Source organism: Monodon monoceros, unplaced genomic scaffold (genome assembly GCF_005190385.1).
Source record: "Monodon monoceros isolate NGI ecotype Baffin Bay Population unplaced genomic scaffold, NGI_Narwhal_1 Super_Scaffold_22, whole genome shotgun sequence".
In the NCBI taxonomy this organism is placed as follows: Eukaryota; Metazoa; Chordata; class Mammalia; order Artiodactyla; family Monodontidae; genus Monodon; species Monodon monoceros.
This window is the reverse complement of record NW_021703779.1, coordinates 3,410,034-3,432,050: the sequence shown is the minus strand read 5'-3', so window position 1 is coordinate 3,432,050 and position 22,017 is coordinate 3,410,034. Positions and strand designations below refer to the sequence as shown.

General features: G+C 45.0%; 1 protein-coding gene across 1 annotated transcript in view; it reads right to left on the bottom strand.

Moving 5' to 3' along the window:
- LOC114906402 (protein WWC3-like) overlaps positions 1–22,017 on the bottom strand; it is a 145,031-nt gene that overhangs the window by 40,066 nt on the left and 82,948 nt on the right. The window contains 9 exon segments of the mRNA XM_029241197.1: positions 2,558–2,723; positions 3,294–3,472; positions 4,009–4,201; positions 5,286–5,372; positions 6,077–6,151; positions 7,029–7,152; positions 11,753–12,000; positions 12,042–12,076; positions 12,885–12,974. Coding sequence (XP_029097030.1) covers positions 2,558–2,723; positions 3,294–3,472; positions 4,009–4,201; positions 5,286–5,372; positions 6,077–6,151; positions 7,029–7,152; positions 11,753–12,000; positions 12,042–12,076; positions 12,885–12,974 — 1,197 coding nt within the window.

The window sequence follows — 22,017 nt, the reverse complement described above, 5'->3', positions numbered from 1 at the left end:
GAACAATGAGACTGAATGATGGACTATATTAACATATTATTAAAAGGAGACGTATTACATCATGGCATAGGCTTAACTGCATTTTTCAAAGGATATTCTAAGCTTGTTTCTGAAGCATATCATAGTAATCTATCCTCAAACGAAGATCATATGCCCCATGACTTACAACCAGGAGATTGCATACATTGGAAAAGGCAGTATTTAAAAGACTACCTCCACCCTAGATGCAAGGTCCCTTATCAGGTTCTTTTAACTAACTCATGTGCAGCAAAACTGAAGGGAACTGACTCTAGGATTCATGTTTCCCACCTAAAAAGGGCTCCTGCACCAGACTGGTCTATAGGGGGGACTGATGACCTCAAACTCACCTTAAAGTGATGCTCCAATAGGAAAGAAACACCAACACCAGGATGAGAAGGTGACAACAGAAATAGACAGCTATCCCAACAGGCTGGACCTGACCCATACGGTTATTTACAACATTTTATTCTCGGTTTCTTGGACTTCTGCACACAAACCAATGTTTTCCTATAATGGGAACAATTCTGTGCAAATTTTAGAAATCGCTCCAATTGTTGGGACTATGGTCAATTACCTGCACCCGGTACTTCTGGGTTATCTTGGTGGGTTTCTCCACTCCAAGGGTCTGATTGGATGGCCCTCAGGAAATTTATTTTAGAAGAAAGAAATTATAGTTCTGTCAGGCCACTACTGATATTACTAGATGGGACCCCCTCAGTTGGCCAATCAAACATACTTATTCTGACCCTAGCCATAAATATGAGTTTTCCATTGAGGTCAGTCAAGCTCAGTCAGAACAATGAGCTGAATTTCAATCAAAAGGTGTAACTTTTTAATTATTAGGAGTGACCCTCCCTCAGTTATGGGATGGATTTTTACGGCTGAAAATGGTCATCAAATACGCTATGGCCGTCTAAGTTTAAAGACCTCCCTACGTTGGGAACAGTTAAATCACTCTAAAAATCATCAGCCTGACGACACTAGTACATTATGAAAAATGGCAATATATCATTTCCCTTAAAGATAGTGATAGGTATGGAACAGACTGGGTCAGGCGATGAGACTACAGTGGATCGCACGTAATGGAACTCAATGGCTTTGTGGGTCCAATATATGGCCCTGGCTTCCACCAGGATGGCTAGGAAGGTGTACTTTAGGATTTCCTTGGGCTCAAGGCCACTTAAGTAAAATTTAGATATAAGTCCAGCAAATTTACCATCAGTATGAGCCCGATGGACCAAGAGATCTGTATCTCACTGGTATGATTACTTAGCAGTTATTTTTGTGCCTTCAGTAGGTCTGGAAGATATAGTTTCCCACATCGAAGGAGTAACAGAATTCAGTCAAAAGGCCTTAAATGATAGCAACCATGCTATTAGCCTACTGAATTCTGAAGTCTCTATGATGAGAAATGTGGTGCTACAAATTGCTTAACTTGAGGTGCCTGGTTTCCTTTAATTAACTATAATCTTTCAATGTTCCAACTACATGGTTTTTGTGGCAAAACCCCTATATATCCTGGCTCCTCCCTTACCTTTTTGGAGCAGTCTCTCAGAGCTACCTGAGAGGGTGTCTCCCAGGCTATAGTCCTCAGAAAGTCTGCCAAATAAAACAGAATTCTCAGCTTTTAGATAGTGCTTTTTTTTTTTTTTTCAGTCAACAAAGCACAACGGAACAATGGAGGAATTTTGTGCGTGGACTTTATACTCGATGTCATTGTTATATTTTCTGAGTATAACTCTACTGTTAAGTATGAAAATGTTTTTGTTCTTAGATTTGTACTGAATTGTTTAGGAGGAATGTGTCACGATCTTGAATTAGTTTTCAAATGATTCAGAAGGAAAAAGAAGCTGGGTGCACACCCACATATATACACACAATGAATGGAAATGTGAAGTATTAACAAAAGTGACTAGGGCATAATTTAAACGTTGGGGGAGGGGGAAATACCAAAACTGCATCCCATGGCTGCTTACTCTGATTTGGGTCAATGATTGTAAATAAAAGTGTTATAAAGTAGAACAATCACAATTATTGGCAGCCTAATCCAAAATAATTATTCCTGATGTAATGCACTTTAATCCACTTTAGAAAGATGCCAAGCGAGGGGCTGTATGTCCCCATTTGTTATGTGCTGAATAGTTTCAGAACAAATATCTCTTCACTGGAGATACGGTGATGGGCACAACTAGGATCAGGTGAACAGAAGAGCCAAAAGGATGCTTCACTGCTCTTAATGTCAGAAACGGAGAAAAACGACAAGCGTCCAAAACGTTAGGGACGCACAAAACACCCTGAGCCACACGCAGCCCTGAAGATGGCATGTGAAGGAGTAAAAATCCACCCCGTTTAGTTGTCCTTTCCTTTTAATTTAAAGTAGACAGACGTTTCCATGGTACCTGCTGTTTACAGATCTGAGGCCACTCACTTCAGTTCCCTTGCGTAGGGCACACAGCCCCTCCTTCCAGGGCAGCACCTGGTGCTGTGAGGCAAAACATCAGGGGCTCCGCGAAATTCTTTGTCCTTTTCTGCTTACCTTCAGAGGTGGGGGCTGAAGTTTCTCCAGGCCGTAAGGGTCTGCCTGGCCAGCAAACGTGTGTCCGTGGATGGAGCTGACACCAATGCAGCAGGGCTCTGGGTGCAGGGGGCTGGTCTGGGCGCAGCTGCTACAGCCACTGTCCACCAAGTCGGCTTGCCAACTCCTGAAGGCGGGCATGGCAAAAGCCAACTCCTGAAGGCGGGCATGGCAAAAGCCCCCAAAACGTTCATCAGGGCACTGACTTTACTGCTGCACTCAGAGCACAGCAGCAGACACACCCAATATTTGCTTCCAGTGACTGAAGACAGTTGCTTTTCTTATAAAATGAAAGGCAGTTCTGTTTCGTAGGGAAGACAGAGCTACAAGGCCTTTCATTAAGAGGGTCCGTCTGTGTGTATCGCCCAATTGCAGCCACTGAAGATGCCAGCATCCCGGAACCCCCTCTCCCCGAGCCCGCCCAGCCTCCTGCCCATCCCTGAACACACACCCTTCCCCCTCTGCCGTGCACTTTCCCTTTCGGAAATAAATTCCTCTCGAAAATAAATCCAGAGAAAGCTATTAGGAAGAAGTAGCAAGCTTTGGAAACATGGTGCTCTTTATGGAAAACCGTGGAAGTAAAGCAACACGAAAGTGCTGCTGGAAAGGACCCGCCGGGAAGCGATTCCCTCGCGGTGCCTGCCCATCTGAGCTATTCCTCTACTGCAGACACGTCTGCCCTGAGTCCAGCGCTCACCCACAGGCTGCTCCGGGGAAGACGTAAAGGGGCATCGCAGGGTCCCGGGAGTCGCTGTGTACCAGCCGCTCGTCCTCCCGCCACGGGGCCTCGGGGCCAGTGAACACCTGCACCGAGTACCAGCGCAGCTGCATCTCGCTCGAACCATCGTAATCAGCCAAGTTAATCTGACCAATGCCCTGCATGGTGTTTAAAAAAAAAAAAAAAAAGGCACAACAGGCCCTGAATGACTGCACCTTAACAACCAATGGGCATCAAGGTTACCCTTGAATCTTAAGCAGAAAGAATGGAAAGTATTTCATTCTTACTAACAGGACTAAGGTAAAATGAAAGTAGTGTTAAAGTGGTGTTGGAGGATCCTAGGGAGGATGGCTCTCATGTTGCTTATTCAGCTCTATTAGAAACTGCTAGGAAGGGAAGAAGGACAGACAACAAAAGGTAACTCACAGTGAAGCAAATGGAAACTTCAGGATTGGATCTCACCCAGACTCTGGCCTATATGCTTCCTCCCCTGCTGATTTTAATCTGTATGTTACTCTGAAACAAACTGTAACCAAACAGAAAAACAGACAGAAACTGAGGAAGAGAGACAGGAAGAAAAGCAGGATTAAGGGAGAAGACAGGACAATAGAAAGACTGATGTCAGAGACTGACAAAAAGAGAGGGGGAGAGAGTGGTGGAAGGTAGGAAGGAGAGGGTGAGGAGGGCACCGTACCAGCAGTTCTTCCTGCAGCTGCGGATTCACTGAGCACACGTATAACTGAAGGGACTTCAACGTCACCATGCTTGAATGCACAGGGATTCTGAAAACTTCATTAAACACCAAGGGGGCTTTCAATTCCAGAGCCTTAGAGCAGAACATGTTTGGTGTGCCGGGGTCAAGCGGAGGCAAACAGACGCAGATGTGTCTGGAATCGAGACAGGGAGAAAAGAGTATGGACCACATACACGAACACCCCTGTATGTTATGCTTTGGATGTGAATAGGTAAAATTGAAAAGTCCTTTGGAAAAAGCCCTTTTCTCAACAAAAAGAAAGTCCAAAGAACTGACCTACCTTTGGAGAGGAAAAAAAAAAAAAAAAGAAAAGGAAAGAAAAGAAAAAATTAGCAAAAAGAAAACATAAAAATCAGCAATTATAACTTCAGGGGGGGTCAAACAGACTTTCTGCTTTCACCATCTTTGTGGCAAAACATCTGCACTGATCTCTCCACGTCCCCTTGGCTCCCTCTCCAAGCTCTGCCTGCTTTGCCTCTCAGAGTGCTTGCCCACCCAGGCACCCGCCGGGCTGGGCTCCCGGCCCTATCCACCCCTAGCGTGGAAGCCAGCACCCAGAAGAAGCTCCAGCATCCGTGGAGTGAAGTACACGTCAGGGCGAGCAGAATCCCAGGGCGAACCCTCAGCCGCTGAAAACCAGGCTGCTTCCGAGGCCTTTGGGAGGCCAGTTTACAAAGACGACTCACAGAAGGGGAGGCCACCGTCGGGTATGAACACCCATCACCGGTGGGTTCCCCGCCAGGGTAAGTGGGACCTCACACCCCCATCAGGCACCCATCTCCCCACTGGGGACAATACAGATTTCCTTCTCCCTGCTCGGACAAGGATGCCTGAGCCCAGCCTGAGGCCTCTTCAGGCACCTCATCAGATCGTAAGAGCCGAGTGTGGCTGTGTCACCACCAGCCTTGTGATCAGAATGGACCTTTTAAGCCCCAACGCTGCCAATGATGGGCACCCGGCACTTTGTCAGCATGGCCACGGCACATAACCAGCCTGGCTCCAGTAACTCCACCTGCCTCAAATAATAAACCAGCCTCTTCTTAAAACTTACAATACTTTAGATTTCAGACAGACACCCCCTAGCGTTTTATTGTAAATTCAGGTTCCAAGACAGTCTTTTCCCTCCCCAAACTGCCACGTGCAGCAGGTCAGCCAGCGGTGCCGTGTGGAGGAGGGCCCGGGGGGAGGACACGGCCCCCACTGGCACGAGAGCTTACATTTTGCAGTCTTCCTTCACCACCAGCCTGGCAAAGTTCTTCAGCTGGAGCACGTTTACGAGGAGACACTCACTGGCACTATCGTGCCTAGAAAATAAAATGCACGTTCACAGTCTGCAAATGCCCCACGGTGCAGAAATCCTGCTTGAACTACTGCAGTGGTCCTCACCCCACCCCCAGGGGACCTGTGCAAAGTCTAGAGGCGTTTCTTACTGTCATACTGAGTGGAGGGGGGCTACTGCATGTAGTGGGTGGAGGCCAGGGCTGCTGCTCAACACGCCAGAGGGCACAGCACGGCCCCCCACCGAGAGTGACCCAGCCCGAATGTCACGAGTGCCGAGAAACACTAGGATGACAAGAGTGAGCAAAAGAAAGCTGCTGGGATGTGAACATCCTGCCTTGTTTGTCTGAACACTGCTGGTTACTGCCTTTCTAGACACTGTAGCTAGAAACCAGAACGCTTAGTGTTGCACAGCACCTGGCTACCCCAGCTCCGGCGGGAACTTCCCCGAGGGCCTGACTGTGCCCATGGGGTGAGAGTCCCCGGCTGTGACTCGCTGTTGGAGGACGGCAATGGAGCCGCTCTTGCCCATCTCTCCTTCCCGCCGCCTCTGTCCCTTCACCTGAGACTGCTGAGATGGGCCCGGGGACACCCAGGCCAGGGAGCTGCAGCCGGATCACGCAGGTCCCTCCATCCCTCCTGGCCTGTGTGTGGAGGTGTGAGTCGCCGGGCGGGCCCCAATCTACCCATCGTCTTTACGAGCAACAGGGAAGGAGTCTTCTGTACTCACAAAAATCCAACATGGATCTGGGGCCCCTCATTACTGCAAGCGTCTCCACGAGCAGGCTTGTCAGCATCCTCACTCCTGAACACAGTCGGAAAGGCACCACGTTATTCCGAGGGGGCCTGGTTACCTCGGGCTCGGCAGAAGCTCTCTCACACTAGGGGTGCTTCTTACTGAGAAGGGCTTTATTAAGTTGCGACATAAATAAATGCTTTAAGTGACTGGCAGGGCACGGCAGGTCCCCAGGATCCATGACGTCACCTCCCAGGGTACCTGCTGACGAAGTGGCCTCTTTGAGAAAATACCTCTCAAAACCACATGTGATATTTACGACAAAGATCAAAAACATATACTCCTAAAAGCTTTGCAGGGGGGACTTCCCTGGCGGTCCAGTGGTTAAGACTCCGCGCTTCCACTGCAGCGGGCGCAGGTGCGATCCCTGGGCAGGGAACTAAGATCCCGCAAGCTGAGCAGCGCAGCCAAAAAAAAAAAAAAAAAAAGTTGGCGATAAGTGAAATGTATACAGATATCTGAGCTGAAAAAATGACATCAAAGGTCTCAAACAAAATAAAGCCCACAAGGGGTTTTGTCCTTGCAAAGTGATTCCTCCAGCTAAGGAAAGGGGACGGGGGGAACATCCATTTCTAGTGAATGTCCTTTCCAGAAAAGCAGGTCTCCCTCGCACCCTGATTCTCCTTTTCCGGCTCTACTGGGCTCATGCCTTCCAACCCCCAGGGCCGGAGAGAAAGCAGTCATGCTAGATGCCCGAAGCCAGGCCAGTCCCCAGACACCACCTGGGAGCAGAAGGGGTCCGTGGGGATGCTCAGGGCCCCTCCCGCATGGAGAGAAGCCAGGAGAGCTGCACCCCGGAGACACACAGAGTGTCAAGCCAGACAGGTCTCGGCAGGGGTGCCTTCTGGGAAGTCAGCCCAGGGAGGCCAGAAGGTCAGCTTCTAACCTTTCGGTGGGAGGTTCAAACACGCCACTGTCGCTGGCCAGCGAGTAATCGGACAGGCAGGTGGACACGCAGCGCACTCTCCGCTCCAGCCTCTGGGCGGCGCTGTCTTCTCGGGGGGTCGCTGCTGCAGGCGAGAGAGACATGGCCGGTCTCAGGAGGCAACAGGGCGGGAGCCCAGGGCAGAGCAGAGACAAAGGCAGGAAGGGGCAGAGACAGGCCAGCACGTGTGCAGATGTGTGTTTACATGCACTCTGCACCAGTCTTTTCTTATACTGGAACAAACAAATGGAACAAACAGGCTTCTGGCTGCTTCTTTAAAAGCTCTTTAAATGATCATCAATCTCCCTTCACCTCCTTAATGAGCGCACAGGTCAGAAGGTGGCGGGAAGACCCTTGGCATGGCCCTTTGAGAGTGCCACACGGGAAAGCCTGGAGAGAGATTTCGCCAGCACGCGAACAGCAGCGCACTCTCCGAGAAGTGGAAGGGGGTTGTTTCCTCCTTGATGCTGCTTGGTATTCTCCATACTTCATATAAGAAACATAGGCTACACTGCTTTATAATCAGAAAACAGAGTTTTTAAAAATCATCAAATAACCCCCAACAAAATGGAGTGACTTTCGAGTCAGAGGACACAGATGCACCCAGACTGGGCCTTTGCCAACGTCTCCGTGACCCCTCTGCCGCTCTAACTGCAGCGCCCTCCTCAGCAGCCCTGGGGCCACACTGGCTTCCAGAACTGTCTCCTGGGATTAGGAAGGACCATCACTGGGCGGCTTATTTTTGTCTCGTATCTATTGTAACCAAGAGCCAAAGACAACCACTGACATTTTCCCTTTTATCATTTCATCAACTCTTTCTAATCCTTCCCTCACAGCAACAAGTTTCTTTTAACAAAAGCAACAGAAAGAGGCATGCCGTCTCCCGCTGCTAAATGTGACGACGGACACAGGGACCTCAACGATTCTGAGAGAGGCACACACAGTTAGAACACAGGCTTAAAGCATGAAGCCCCAAAGTGAGCCTCACTCCGGCATCATGATGCCTCTTGTTAATAATGCAGGTCCCTCTTGTCTCTCTATGTTCTCCAGCCATCTAAGCTCTAGAAACTGAAAATCTAGACATCTGTGCACCCCTGACACCAATGACCATCTCTTTTCTTTTTTTTTTCTTTTGCCTGCTTTGGGTCTTCGTTGCTGCGCTGGGCCTTCTCTAGTTGTGGCGAGCGGGGGCTACTCTTCATTCCGGTGCATGGGCTTCTCAGGGCGGAGGCTTCTCTTGTTGCAGAGCATGGGCTCTAGGCATGCGGGCTTCAACAGCTGCAGCGCATGGGCTCAGTAGTTGTGGTACACAGGCCCTAGAGCATGCGGGCTTCAGTAGTTGCAGCTCTGGGCTCAGTAGTTGTGGCTCGCGGGCTCTAGAGTGCAGGCTCAGCAGTTGTGGCGCATGGGCTTAGCTGCTCTGTGGCATGTGGGATCTTCCTGGACCAGGGCTTGAACCCGTGTCCCCTGCATTGGCAGGCGGATTCTTAACCACTGCGCCACCAGGGAAGTCCCCAACCATCTCTCTTTTCAGCCAAATTATTATTCACAGCAACAATTAAACCCAAATATATTCATCGGGGTACAAAACAGACAGGGCTGTGGCCTTTGGCCTCACGATGTTAACTGCAGACAAAAGCCGACCTTTCAAAGGCCTGCAGTGCCCAGGGTGGGGGCCACCGGCCCCACCTCAGTCAGGGGCAGAAGCTGGCTCCGTCCTCGGATGGCCGGAGACACCAACTCTCACATCGTAGATGACGACTCCCAAGTCCAGCTCTGCTCGTCACCCCGGCCCCATGGAAGGACCCAGAGTCTCCAGCTCTAAACTTCAGATAGAACCCCTCAGTTTGCTGCATGGAACCCCAGCAAATACAACGGCTCACTACTCCCATTCCCAGCCCTGACACTTGGCCTTACATGCCTTTAAGGAAGTAACACCGCACAATGATCCAGTTAACTTCCAGGCAACCCAATGGTGTGACTGCCAAAATTTCTCTCTCATTGCAATGAAAGTGGATGAAGAGAGAAAGGGAATGGGGGAATCAATCCTCAGTGATCCTGGGCTTAGCACATTCAAGGAGCAACTGGATGCAGGAGTTGACAGAAGGAGGTACGGTCAGCACTTGCCCTTGGTGAGAAAGAAAGCACACGGCACACCCCACAGTACACACTGCAACCATCTGCTCTTGGGCTTCAAGGCAACGAGACAGAGAGTGGGGAGTAACGCCAGTGAAGTAAGGAATAAACAAGCTTCCACACGTTCGTTTTATAAACCTCAGACCTTTCCATCATTAAACACAGACAAACAGACACTGAGACCTAAGGACAGCAACGCTGCTTGACAAAAGGGAGGAAAGTATAAGGAAAATCACATCGTGGGCAAAGCTGCCAGCTGGCGTATTAAAATAATGCAAGTGTTAAAGTCTGGGAAAAAAACCCAAGAAGGAAAAAATACGTCAAGCTCTTAGAAAAGTTCTTACACAACTTTCATAGCCAGGATGAATACCGTTCAAACGACAACAACAATAATAAGGGCAACTGTTGAGCTACATTAAAGCACAGCTATGAGCTATGCCCTTCCTGACCACACCCTGACCATCCTAAATACATTGATTCACTGCACAAAGATGTGGCACAGCCTGACCAGCAAGGCGAAGGAGAAGTCCAAGGTCACTTACAGTGAACGTTTCTGTCGAGCCGCATGAGAAAAGAGATAAAAAAAAAAAAGCACAAAGTGAAAAAACTGTAGAATTTAAGCCAACAATTTTAAACAGGGTCTGAATGTAATAAAAAAATCAATAAACAAATGAACAAGGTTAAAATATTTACCGACTTATATCAGCAAATACCAGTGGGAAATGAAAATAGGAACGGATTTCAAAATCATGACACATTTGACTTTTAAAGTGTGGGGAATATAAAACTGTAGTAAACATGTAAAAACAGATAAAGATGACAGTTTATTTCCCCACTCCCTTGCCCAACCTTCTGTCCCCTCAGACTGACTTAAAACACAATGGGCAATTCTGAATTTTATGTTACTAAAATTTTTCTCGCTAAAGCTTGCTTGAGTCAAACTTAGACTGTACTGTTCTTAGACTGGAGAGTGGAGGGAACTACATGACCTCGGGCGTCATAAATGAGGGGTGGGGTTATTATAATGAGTACTGAGATCCTCGCCAACTTTATGAAGCTGCGATGACTCTAGGCTCAGGTATTCCCACAAGCATCAAGGGAGGCAAGGAGTCACCCTGCGTCCATACCTGAAGCTGCTCACCCAGCCCTGCACAAGCACCTGTCAGGGTCCATTCACTGAGTCAAGTACCTCTAGTTTGTTAGGGCCCAATTCCACTCATATGTGAACGCACTACCAGGTGGCAGTATCTGACCGTACCGATAGCAAAGACCTCCCAGTCTAAGAAGCTTGAAACACTATAACATCCACCACCAAGTGGTGGATGAAAAATAAGGAAATCAAGTCAGCTCTTCTCCTTCCCACCCAGTCTCTCCCGTGGACCGAAAGGGGTCCTTAAATCTTTTGCTGACTTTGTGTATAACTGGATTGATACTTCTATATTTCGGACTGTTTGCATAGGGAAAAGAAAAGTTTCACAGGGAAAAGAAGAGTAAAGGCTAGACAATAAGTGAAAATGGAAAAGTTTTAAGGAAAGTTTGCAAAGGGAAGTTTGCAAAGGGAAAAGAAAAGAGTAAAGTTAGACAATGAGTGCAAATTGACAAGAGTATATGTGTATAAAAGAGAACAAAGTAAATGCATCTTACATATGCATACGAACTATGGAAATAATTTATATTGGCATGTTGAAATAATGTATAAGAAGCATTTGCAAACAAAAAAGATAGGAAAACAATGGAGGTGCCAATTAGCCAAGGGACTGATTCAGAACATAGCTGGTCTGTCATTAGATATGTAAATGCTAAGAGAACTTTCTCTTCACTAAGAGAAACTAGTACTGTATATATAACCCATGGGTAACAAAATGGTGTATTTGTTGAAGAGCAATGAAGCCGAGAGTCAACCAGGTCTAAGGGTATGCCCAAGGATATGCAGTTAGAGTTGAGTAGGCAAGGATTTGAAGAATACCAGAGAAAGTAATTTGGTAGAAATGACTAATGCTTACTGGGACAACTTCTGAAATCATGCAAAATACTGTCATTTCCTATTTGACAGAATTAAGTCTTTGAAAATTCCGGGAACAAATGATGAAGAGATGAAGTCACAGGGCCAACGTTAGTAGAGATTTCTGCCGGGCCACAGCCAGACAGCAGTCCCAGTGCTGGTCTGAGGCAGGCACACACAGAACGTTGCATGTGGGCACACGCCCTGGAGAGTTCATTAAGGCCCGAGTACTTCTTTAGCAGCCTCCTAATGAGGAGGAACTGTCTAATTTTCAACAAATAAGTATATTCTGAAAACAAGCCAAATGCCTGGGAAAGACTACTTTGCATGACATTTCAAGCACCCAGGGCAAAAGCACGCAGAACGAGCGAGCCAGCGAGCGGGCGGGTGTGGGGGCCTCCTCTTGCCCTGGAGGGTCCTAAGCTGAGGGCTCACTAGACCACAGCAGAGCCAGCTGGCTTCCATGCAGATGCACGCGGCTTCCTCCCTGAACTCGAGACATTTCCTCCCCGGCCCTGGGTCACCCACCAGACCCATCAGTACGTACTTGCAGCCGTGGGAGCGGCAGCCGCTTGGGGTCCTCGCTCGCGAGGTCCTTCCCCGTCCCCGGGGCACCCGTGAGGCGGCAGGGACACCGCACCAGGCGGGTCTTCTTCCCCCATGGTGGAGGCCTGAGCGCGCAGCCTGTCCAGGGTGCCCACGCCCGCCACTTCGAAGGCGTCCAGGAGCGGGCTGCCCTCGGCGTCGGGCTTCTCATACTGATGGAGGCCATAGATGTCAGTGAAGCTGACGGAGCTCAGGGGAGCCCCAGTTGGAGGCCAGGGAGCTGTGGCTGCTCCCCGACGACACGGTCAGGGTGCTGGCGGACAGGCTGAAACGAGAAGAGCAGCCTGGGGCCCGCGACTGGAGCCTGCTCGTCCCCACGGCGAGCTGCGCCTCGGGTCTGCTCCACAAAGAGCAACACTCTGCCTCGGGCCCGTTCACCCTGGCGCCTCTTCAACACCTCTGAGCGTTTTAAGACACCCCCCCACCCCCTCACCCATTCGTAAATATTTCCTTTGTTTCTTTGAATGTCAGTCGAGAGCAGTAGTTAACGTCAAGGGCTCTTGCTCGAGTTCAAGTTCCAGCTCAAACTCAAGACTAGCTGAATGTATTTGATTTGGTCAAGGGCTTTGCCCTTTCCGAGCCTCCCACCTTCTCACCCGGCGCTGGGATGATAGTGGTTCCTGCCTCAAGGCGCTGTGAGGGGGAGAACTGAGAAAGTAATACACAGAAAGCCCTTAACACTACACTTCACGGTACGGTAAGTGCTTGAAAACTGGAGCAACCAAATCTGATTTTAAAGATATTCATGCCTAATTAAAATGAATATCTTAAAAAGAAATAATTAAACGTGTATGTGTGCATATATGTAGATGGACATATACACTCCTGATGCTGTGAGTTACAAAATCCTTTGATAAATCTGACTTAAGATTCATTATTCTGAAGTCACATTTGGTTCTCCTCATATTCCTTGTGTCATATATAAGCAGCTCATCTTAAAAATATCCTGTCTTCACTTTCCTGTCCTGTGCTTACAACCACTGCAGGTTCTAAGTTCTGGGAGAGAAAACCAGGCTAAATGAATCGTGAAGTTCACAGCCACTATGTTATAACATGATAATCAAGTTACCTACCTTTGTAACTGGGACTGGAGATAGGACATTAGTCAGGTGGCTTCTTCCAGCGGCATCAGGAGACAGTTTCTTTTTTCCTGAAGTAGAATCCTGTAGGTACAAAAACAGTCCACTGGTGGATTTCAAAGTTGCCAAGTACATTTTCGTACCAAGAAATTAAACTATATATTCCGCCAAAACAGATTAATGACTATCTGTTCTAAAAGCACACCTATGTCACAAGTTCCAAGATAACTGTTTTTGTTTTATTTCACACTGTACCTCTAGAATCCTGAACAGTGCAAGTGATCCACACTAGAAGTTGGATGTGTGATGGAATAGATGTGTGGATAGAGAGATAAGATGGACGGATGGGAGGATGAGTGGGTGGACAGGCAGGTAAACAGACGGATGGGAATCCAGCAGATGGGTTCAAAGGCAGGGCTCATAGAAAGCTACTGGATTTCCTTGGAATAAATCTGATTCCCTCATCCTAGGCACTCTTCAAGGCAAAAAATAAATGCAATTCTAGTATCTAGAGAATAAAAGATCACAATCAAATAAAACAAAATATCAACAGTCATGGGATGATATGGGTTGGAGGTATATATTTCTTCTTCCTTCTGCCTTCTTCTACTTCATAATTTTCTAGAATATTTTTCTCCTACTGTAGTAAGCCTACTGCCGAGACTAGAGCCCTACACATATAATAAATAATTGTTGAACTGTGGGGACTGATTAATCTTGCCTTTATAATGAAAGATTTACAAATCAAAATGATTGCATTTTGATACGTGGCAGTGGAAAGAACCCATTAAACAAAGTTTTCCACCTGTTACAGAAGGCAAAATGCTCAAGGAGAGGAAACCAGAAGGAGGTGAACTTTGGCAGCAGCCAGAGTTACAAAGTTTTGACTATTACTGATAAGCAAAACTGATACACCGGGAACGAGGGGAAGATGGCGGAAGAGTAACACGCGGAGATCACCTTCCTCCCCACAGATACACCAGAAATACATCTAAACGTGGAACAACTCCTACAGAACACCTACTGAACGCTGGCAGAAGACCTCAGACCTCCCAAAAGGCAAGAAAGTCCCCACGTACCTGGGTAGGGCAAAAGAAAAAAGAATAAACACAGACAAAAGGATAGCGACAGGACCTGCACCAGTGGGAGGGAGCTGTGAAGGAGGAAAGGTTTCCAACACACTAGGAAGCCCCTTCGAGGGCAGAGACTGCGGGGGTCAGAGGGTGAAAGCTTCGGAGAAGTGGAGGACAGCGCAGCAACAGGGGTGCGGAGGGCAAAGTGGGGAGATTGCCGCACAGAGGACGAACGGCACTCACCAGCCCGAGAGGCTGGTCTGCTCACCCGCCGGGGTCAGCGGGGCTGCAAGCTGAGGCACAGGGAGCACAGGGCGAGGACTGTGGTTGGCGGCGTGAACACAGCCTGCAGGGGATTAGTGCACCAGGGCTAGCCGGGAGGGAGTCTGGAAAAACGTCTGGACCTGCCGAAGAGGCAAGAGACTTTTTCTTCCCTCTTTGTTTCCTGGTGTGCGAGGAGAGGGGAATAAGAGCACTGCTTAAAGGAGGTCCAGAGATGGGTGCGAGCCATGGCTAAAAGCGCGGACCCCAGAGACAGGCATGAGACGCTAAGGCTGCTGCTGCCGCCACCAACAAGCCTGTGTGCGAGCACAGGTCACTATCCATACCCCTCTTCCACGGAGCCTGTGCAGCCCGCCACTGCCAGTGTCCCGGGATCCAGGGACAACTCACCCAGGAGAACGCATGGCGAGCCTCAGGCTGGTGCAACGTCCCGCTGGCCTCTGCCGCCGCAGGCTCGCCCCGCACTCCGTACCCCTCCCTCCCCACCCCGAGTGAGCCAAATTCCCTGAAGCACCTGCTCCATTAACCCCGTCCTCTCTGAGCAAAGAACAGATGCCCTCAGGCGACCTACACGCAGAGGCGGGGCCAAATCCAAAGCTAAGCCCCAGGAGCTGTGAGAACAAAGAAGAGAAAGGGAAATCTCTCCCAGCAGCCTCAGGAGCAGCGGATTAAAGCTCCACAATCACCTTGATGTACCCTGCATCTGTGGAATACATGAATAAACAATGAATCAGCCCAAATTGAAGAGGTGGAATTTGAGAGCAAGATTTATGATTTTTTTTCCCCTTTTCCTCTTTTTGTGAGTATGTATGTGTATGCTTCTGTATGAGATTTTCTCTGCACAGCTTTGCTTCCACCATTTGTCCTAGGGTTCTATCCGTCGGTTTTTGTTTTGTTTTGCTTTTTCTTTTTTAAACAAAATTTTTTTCTTAATAATTATTTACTTTAATAACTTTATTTTATTTTATCTTACTTTATTTTATTTTACTTTATCTTCTCTTCCTTCCGTCCTTCCTTCCTTCCTTTCTTTCTTTCTTTCTTACTTTCCTTCTTTTTCTTTCTTTCTTTCTACTTTTTCTCCCTTTTATTCTGAGCCATGTGGATGAAAGTCTCTTGGTGCTCCAGACAGGTGTCAGTGCTGTGGCTCGGAGGTGGGAGAGCCAACTTCAGGACACTGGTCCACAAAAGACCTCCCAGCTCCACATAATATCAAATGGCAAACAATTCCCAGAGACATCCATCTCCATGCCAAAACCCAGCTCAACTCAACGACTAGAAAGCTACAGTGCTGGACACCCTATGACAAACTAGAAAGACAGGAACACAACCCCACCCATTAGCAGAGAGGATGCCTAAAATCATAGTAAGTCCACAGACACCCCAAAACACACCGCCAGACGTGGACCTGCACACCAGAGAGACAAGATCCAGCCTCATCCACCAGAACACAGGCACTAGTCCCCTCCAACAGGAAGCCTACACAACCCACTGAACCAACTTAAGCCACTGAAGACAGACACCAAAAACAACGGGAACTACGAACTTGCAGCCTGCAAAAAGGAGACCCTGAACACAGTAAGATAAGCAAAATGAGAAGACAGAAAAACACACAGCAGATGAAGGAGCAAGATAAAAACCCACCAGACCTAACAAATGAAGAGGAAATAGGCAGTCTACCTGAAAAAGAATTCAGAATAATGACAGTAAAGATGATCCAAAATCTTGGAAATAGAATAGACAAAATGCAAGAAACATTTAACAAGGACCTACAAGAACTAAAGATGAAACAAGCAACAATGAACAACACAATAAATGAAATTAAAAATACTCTAGATGGGATCAATAGCAGAATAACTGAGGCAGAAGAATGGATAACTGACTTGGAAGATAAACTAGTGGAAATAACTTCTGGAGAGCAGAATAAAGAAAAAAGAATGAAAAGAACTCAGGACAGTCTCAGAGGCCTCTGGGACAACATTAAACACACCAATATTCGAATTATAGGGGTTCCAGAAGAAGAAGAGAAAAAGAAAGGGACTGAGAAAATATCTGAAGAGATTATACTTGAAAACTTCGCCAATATGGGAAAGGAAATAGTTAATCAACTTGAGGAAGGGCAGAGAGTCCCATACAGGATAAATCCAAGGAGAAATATGCCAAGACACATATTAATCAAACTGTCAAAAATTAAACACAAAGAAAACATATTAAAAGCAGCAAGGGAAAAACAACAAATAACACACAAGGGAATCCCCATAAGGTTAACAGCTGATCTTACAGCAGAAACTCTGCAAGCCAGAAGGGACTGGCAGGACATATTTAAAGTGATGGAGGAGATAAACCTGCAACCAAGATTACTCTACCCAGCAAGGATCTCATTCAGATTTGATGGAGAAATTAAAACCTTCACAGACAAGCAAAAGCTGAGAGACTTCAGCACCACCAAACCAGCTTTACAACAAATGCTAAAGGAACTTCTCTAGGCAAGTAACACAAGAGAAGGAAAAGACCTACAATAACTAACCTAAAACAATTAAGAAAATGGGAATAGGGACATACATATCGATAATTACCTTAAATGTAAATGGACTAAATGCTCCCACAAAAAGACACAGATTGGCTGAATGGATACAAAAACAAGACCCATATATATGCTGTCTACAGGAGACCCACATCAGACCTAGAGAAACATACAGACTGAAAGTAAGGGGATGCAAAAAGATATTCCATGCAAATGGAAATGAAAGAAAGCTGCAGTAGCAATTCTCATATCAGACAAAATAGACTTTAAAATAAAGACTATTAGAAGAGACAAAGAAGGACACTACATAATGATCAAGGGATCGATCCAAGAAGAAGATATAACAATTGTAAATATTTATGCGCCCAACATAGAAGCACCTCAAAACATAAGTCAAATACTAACAGCCATAAAAGGGGAAATCGACAGTAACACATTCATAGTAGGGGACTTTAACAACCCACTTTCACCAATGGACAGATCATCCAAAATGAAAATAACAAAGGAAACACAAGCTTTAAATGATACATTAATCAAGATGGACTTAATTGATACGTATAGGACATTCCATCCAAAAACAATAGAATACACATTTTTCTCAAGTGCTCATGGAACATTCTCCAGGATAGATCATATCTTGGGTCACAAATCAAGCACTGGTAAATTTAAGAAAATTGAAATTATATCAAGTATTTTTTCTGACCAAAACGCTAGGAGACTAGATATCAATTACAGGAAAAGATCTGTAAAATAATACAAACACATGGAGGCTAAACAATACACTACTTAATAATAAAGTGATCACTGAAGAAATCAAAGAGGAAATCCAAAAACACCTAGAAACAAATGACAATGAAGACACGATGAACCACAACGTATGGGATGCAGCAAAAGCAGTTTTAAGAGGGAAGTTTATAGCAATACAAACCTACCTTAAGAAACAAGAAACATCTCGAATAAACAACCTAACCTTGCACCTAAAGCAATTAGAGAAAGAAGAACAAAAAAACCCCAAAGTTAGCAGAAGGAAAGAAATTATAAAAATAAGATCAGAAATAAATGCAAAAGAAATGAAGGAAATCATAGCAAAGATCAATAAAACTAAAAGCTGGTTCTTTGAGAAGATAAACAAAATTGATAAACCATTAGCCAGACTCATCAAGAAAAAAAAGGGAGAAGACTCAAATCAATAGAATTAGAAATGAAAAAGGAGAAGTAACAACTGACACTGCAGAAATACAAAAGATCATGAGAGATTACTACAAGCAACTCTATGCCAATAAAATGGACAACCTGGAAGAAATGGACAAATTCTTAGAAATGCACAACCTGCCAAGACTAAATCAGGAAGAAATAGAAAATATGAAAAGACAAATCACAAGGACCAGAAATTGAAACTGTGATTAAGAATCTTACAACAAACAAAAGCCCAGAACCAGATGGCTTCACAGGCGACTTCTATCAAACATTTAGAGAAGAGGTAACAGCTATCCTTCTCAAACTCTTCCAAAATATAGCAGAGGGAGGAACACTTCCAAACTCATTCTACGAGGGCACCCTCTTCTTGATACCAAAACCAGACAAGGATGTCACAAAGAAAGAAAACTACAGGTCAATATCACTGATGAACATAGATGCAAAAATCCTCAAAAAAATACTAGCAAACAGAATCCAACAGCACATTAAAAGTATCATACAGGCTTGCCTGGGTGGCGCAGCGGTTGAGAGTCCGCCTGCCGATGCAGGGGACACGGGTTCGTGCCACATGCCACAGAGCGGCTGGGCCCGTGAGCCACGGCCGCTAAGCCTGTGCTCCGCAACGGGACAGGCCACAAAACTGAGAAGCCTGCATACAACAACAACAAAAGAAGGATCATACACCATAATCAAGTGGCGTTTATTCCAGAAATGCAAGCATTCTTCAATATACACAAATCAATCAACGTGATACACCATATTAACAAATTGAAGTAGAATAACCATATGATCATCTCACTGGATGCAGAGAAAGCTTTCAACAAAATTCAACACCCATTTACGATAAAAACCCTGCAGAAAGTAGGCATAGAGGGAACTTTCCTCAACATAATAAAGGCCATATATGACAAACCCACAGCCAACATCGTCCTAAATGGTGAAAAACTGAAAGCATTTCTATTAAGATCAGGAAAAACACAAGGTTGCCCACTCTCACCACTCTTTTTCAACATAGTTTTGGAAGTTTTAGCCACAGCAATCACAGAAGAAAAGGAAATAAAAGGATTCCAAATCGGAAAAGAAGAAGTAAAGCTGTCACTGTTTGCAGAGGACATGATATTATACATAGAGAAACCTAAAAATGCTACCAGAAAACTACTAAAGCTAATCAATGAATTTGGTAAAGTAGCAGGATACAAAGTTAATGCACAGAAATCTCTGGCATTCCTATACAATAATGATGAAAAATCTGAAAGTGAAATTAAGAAAACACTCCCATTTACCACTGTAACAAAAAGAATAAAATATCTAGGAATAAACCTGCCTAACGAGACAAAAGACCTGTATGCAGAAAATTATAAGACACTGATGAAAGAAATTAAAGATGATACAAATAGATGGAGAGATATACCATGTTCTTGGATTGGAAAAATCAACATTGTGAAAATGAATCTACTACCCAAAGCAAACTACAGATTCAATGCAATCCCTATCAAACTACCACTGGCATTTTTCACAAAACTAGAACAAAAAATTTCACAATTTGTATGGAAACACAAGAGACCCCGAATATCCAAAGCAATCTTTTTCTTTTTTTTTTTTACATCTTTATTGGGGTATAATTGTTTTACAATGGTGTGTTAGTTTCTGCTTTATAACAAAGTGAATCAGTTATACATATACGTATATGTGTTCCCGTATCTCTTCCCTCTTGCGTCTCCATCCCTCCCAACCTCCCTATCCCAGCCCTCCAGGTGGTCACAAAGCATCGAGCTGATCTCCCTGTGCTATGCGTCTACTTCCCACTGCCTATCTTATGTTTGGTAGTGTATATATGTCCATGCCTCTCTCTTGCTTTGTCACAGCTCACACTTCCCCCTCCCCATATCCTCAAGTTCGTTCTCTAGTATGTCTGTGTCTTTATTCCTGTCTCACCCCTAGGTTCTTCATGACATTTTTGTTTTCTTAAATTCCATATATATGTGTTAGCATACGGTATTTGTCTTTCTCCTTCTGGCTTACTTCACTCTGTATGACAGACTCTAGGTCTATCCACCTCATTACCAATAGTTCAATTTCGTTTCTTTTTATGGCTGAGTAATATTAAATTATATATATGTGCCACATCTTCTTTATCCATTCATCCGATGATGAACACTTAGGTTGTTTGCATCTCCGGGCTATTGTAAATAGAGCTGCAATGAACATTTTGGTACATGACTCTTTTTGAATTATGGTTTTCTCAGGGTATATGCCCAGTAGTGGGACTGCTGCATCATATGGTAGTTCTATTTGTAGTTTTTTAAGGAACCTCCATACTGTTCTCCATAGAGGCTGTACCAATTCACATTCCCACCAGCACTGCAAGAGTGTTCCCTTTCTCCAAAACCTGTCCAACAGTTATTGTTTCTAGATGTTTTGATGATGGCCATTCTGACTGGTGTAAGATGATATCTCATGGTAGTATTGATTTGCATTTCTCTAATGATTAATGATGTTGAGCATTCTTTCATGTGTTTCTTGGAAGTCTGTATAACTTCTTTGGAGAAATGTCTACTTAGGTCTTCCGCCCATTTTTGGATTGGGTTGTTTTTTTGTTATTGAGCTGCAGGGCTGCTTGTAAATTTTGGAGATTAATCCTTTCTCATTTCCTTCATTTGCAAACATTTTCTCCCATTCTGAGGGTTGGCTTTTGGTCTTGTTTATGGTTTCCTTAACAGTGCAAAAACTTTGAAGTTTCATTAGGTCCCCTTTATTTTTTTTTTATTTCCATTTCTCTGTGAGGTGTGGCAAGAAGGATCTTGCTGTGATTGATGTCACAGAGCGTTCTGCCTATGTTTTCCTCTAAGAGTTTGATAGTTTCTAGCCTTATCTTTAGGTCTTTCATCCATTTTGAGCTTATTTTTGTGTATGGTGTTAGGGAGTGATTTAATCTTATACTTTTACATGTACCTGTCCAGTTTTCCCAGCACCACTTATTGAAGTGACTTTCCTTTTTCCACTGAACATTCCTGCCTCCTTTATCAAAGATAAGGTGACCATACGTGCATGGGTTTATGTCTGGGATTTCTATCCTGTTCCATTGATCTATCTTTCTCTTTTTGTGCCAGTACCATACTGTCTTGATTACTATAGCTTTGTAGTATAGTCTGAAATCAGGGAGCCTGAGTTCTCCAGCTCCGTTTTTCATTCTCAAGGTTGCTTTGAGTATTCGGGGTCTTTTGTGTTTCCATACAGATTGTGAAATGTTTTGTTCTAGTTCTGTGAAAAATGCCAGTGGTAGTTTGATAGGGATTGCATTGAATCTGTAGATTGCTTTGGATAGTACAGTCATTTTCACAATGTTGCTTCTTCCAATCCAAGAACATGGTATATCTCTCGATCTATTTGTATCATCTTTAATTTCTTTCATCAGTGTCTTATAATTTTCTGCATACAGGTCTTTAGTCTCCTTAAGTAGGTTTATTACTAGATATTTTATTCTTTTTGTTGTAATAGTAAATGGGAGTGTTTTCTTGATTTCATCTTCAGATTATTCATCATTAATGTATAGGAATGCCAGAGATTTCTGTGCATTAATTTTGTATCCTGCTACTTTACTAAATTCATTGATTAGCTCTAGTAGTTTTCTGGTAGCATTTTTAGGATTCTCTATATATAGTATCATATCATCTGCAAACACTGACAGCTTTACTTCTTTTCTGATTTTGATTCCTTTTCTTCTCTGATTGCTGTGGCTAAAACTTCCTATACTATGTTGAATAAGAGTGGTGAGAGTGGGAAACGTTATGTTGTTACTGATCTTAGTGGAAATGCTTTCAGTTTTTCACCATTCAGGAAGATGTTGGCTGTGGGTTTGTCATATATGGCCTTTATTATGTTGAGGATAGTTCCCTCTGTGCCTACTTTCTGCAGCGTTTTTATCATAAATGGGTGTTGAATGTTGTTGAAAGCTTTCTCTGCATCTATTGAGTTCATCATATGGTTTTTCTCCATCAATTTGTTAATATGGTATATCACATTGATTGATTTGCGTGTATTGAATGTTCCTTGC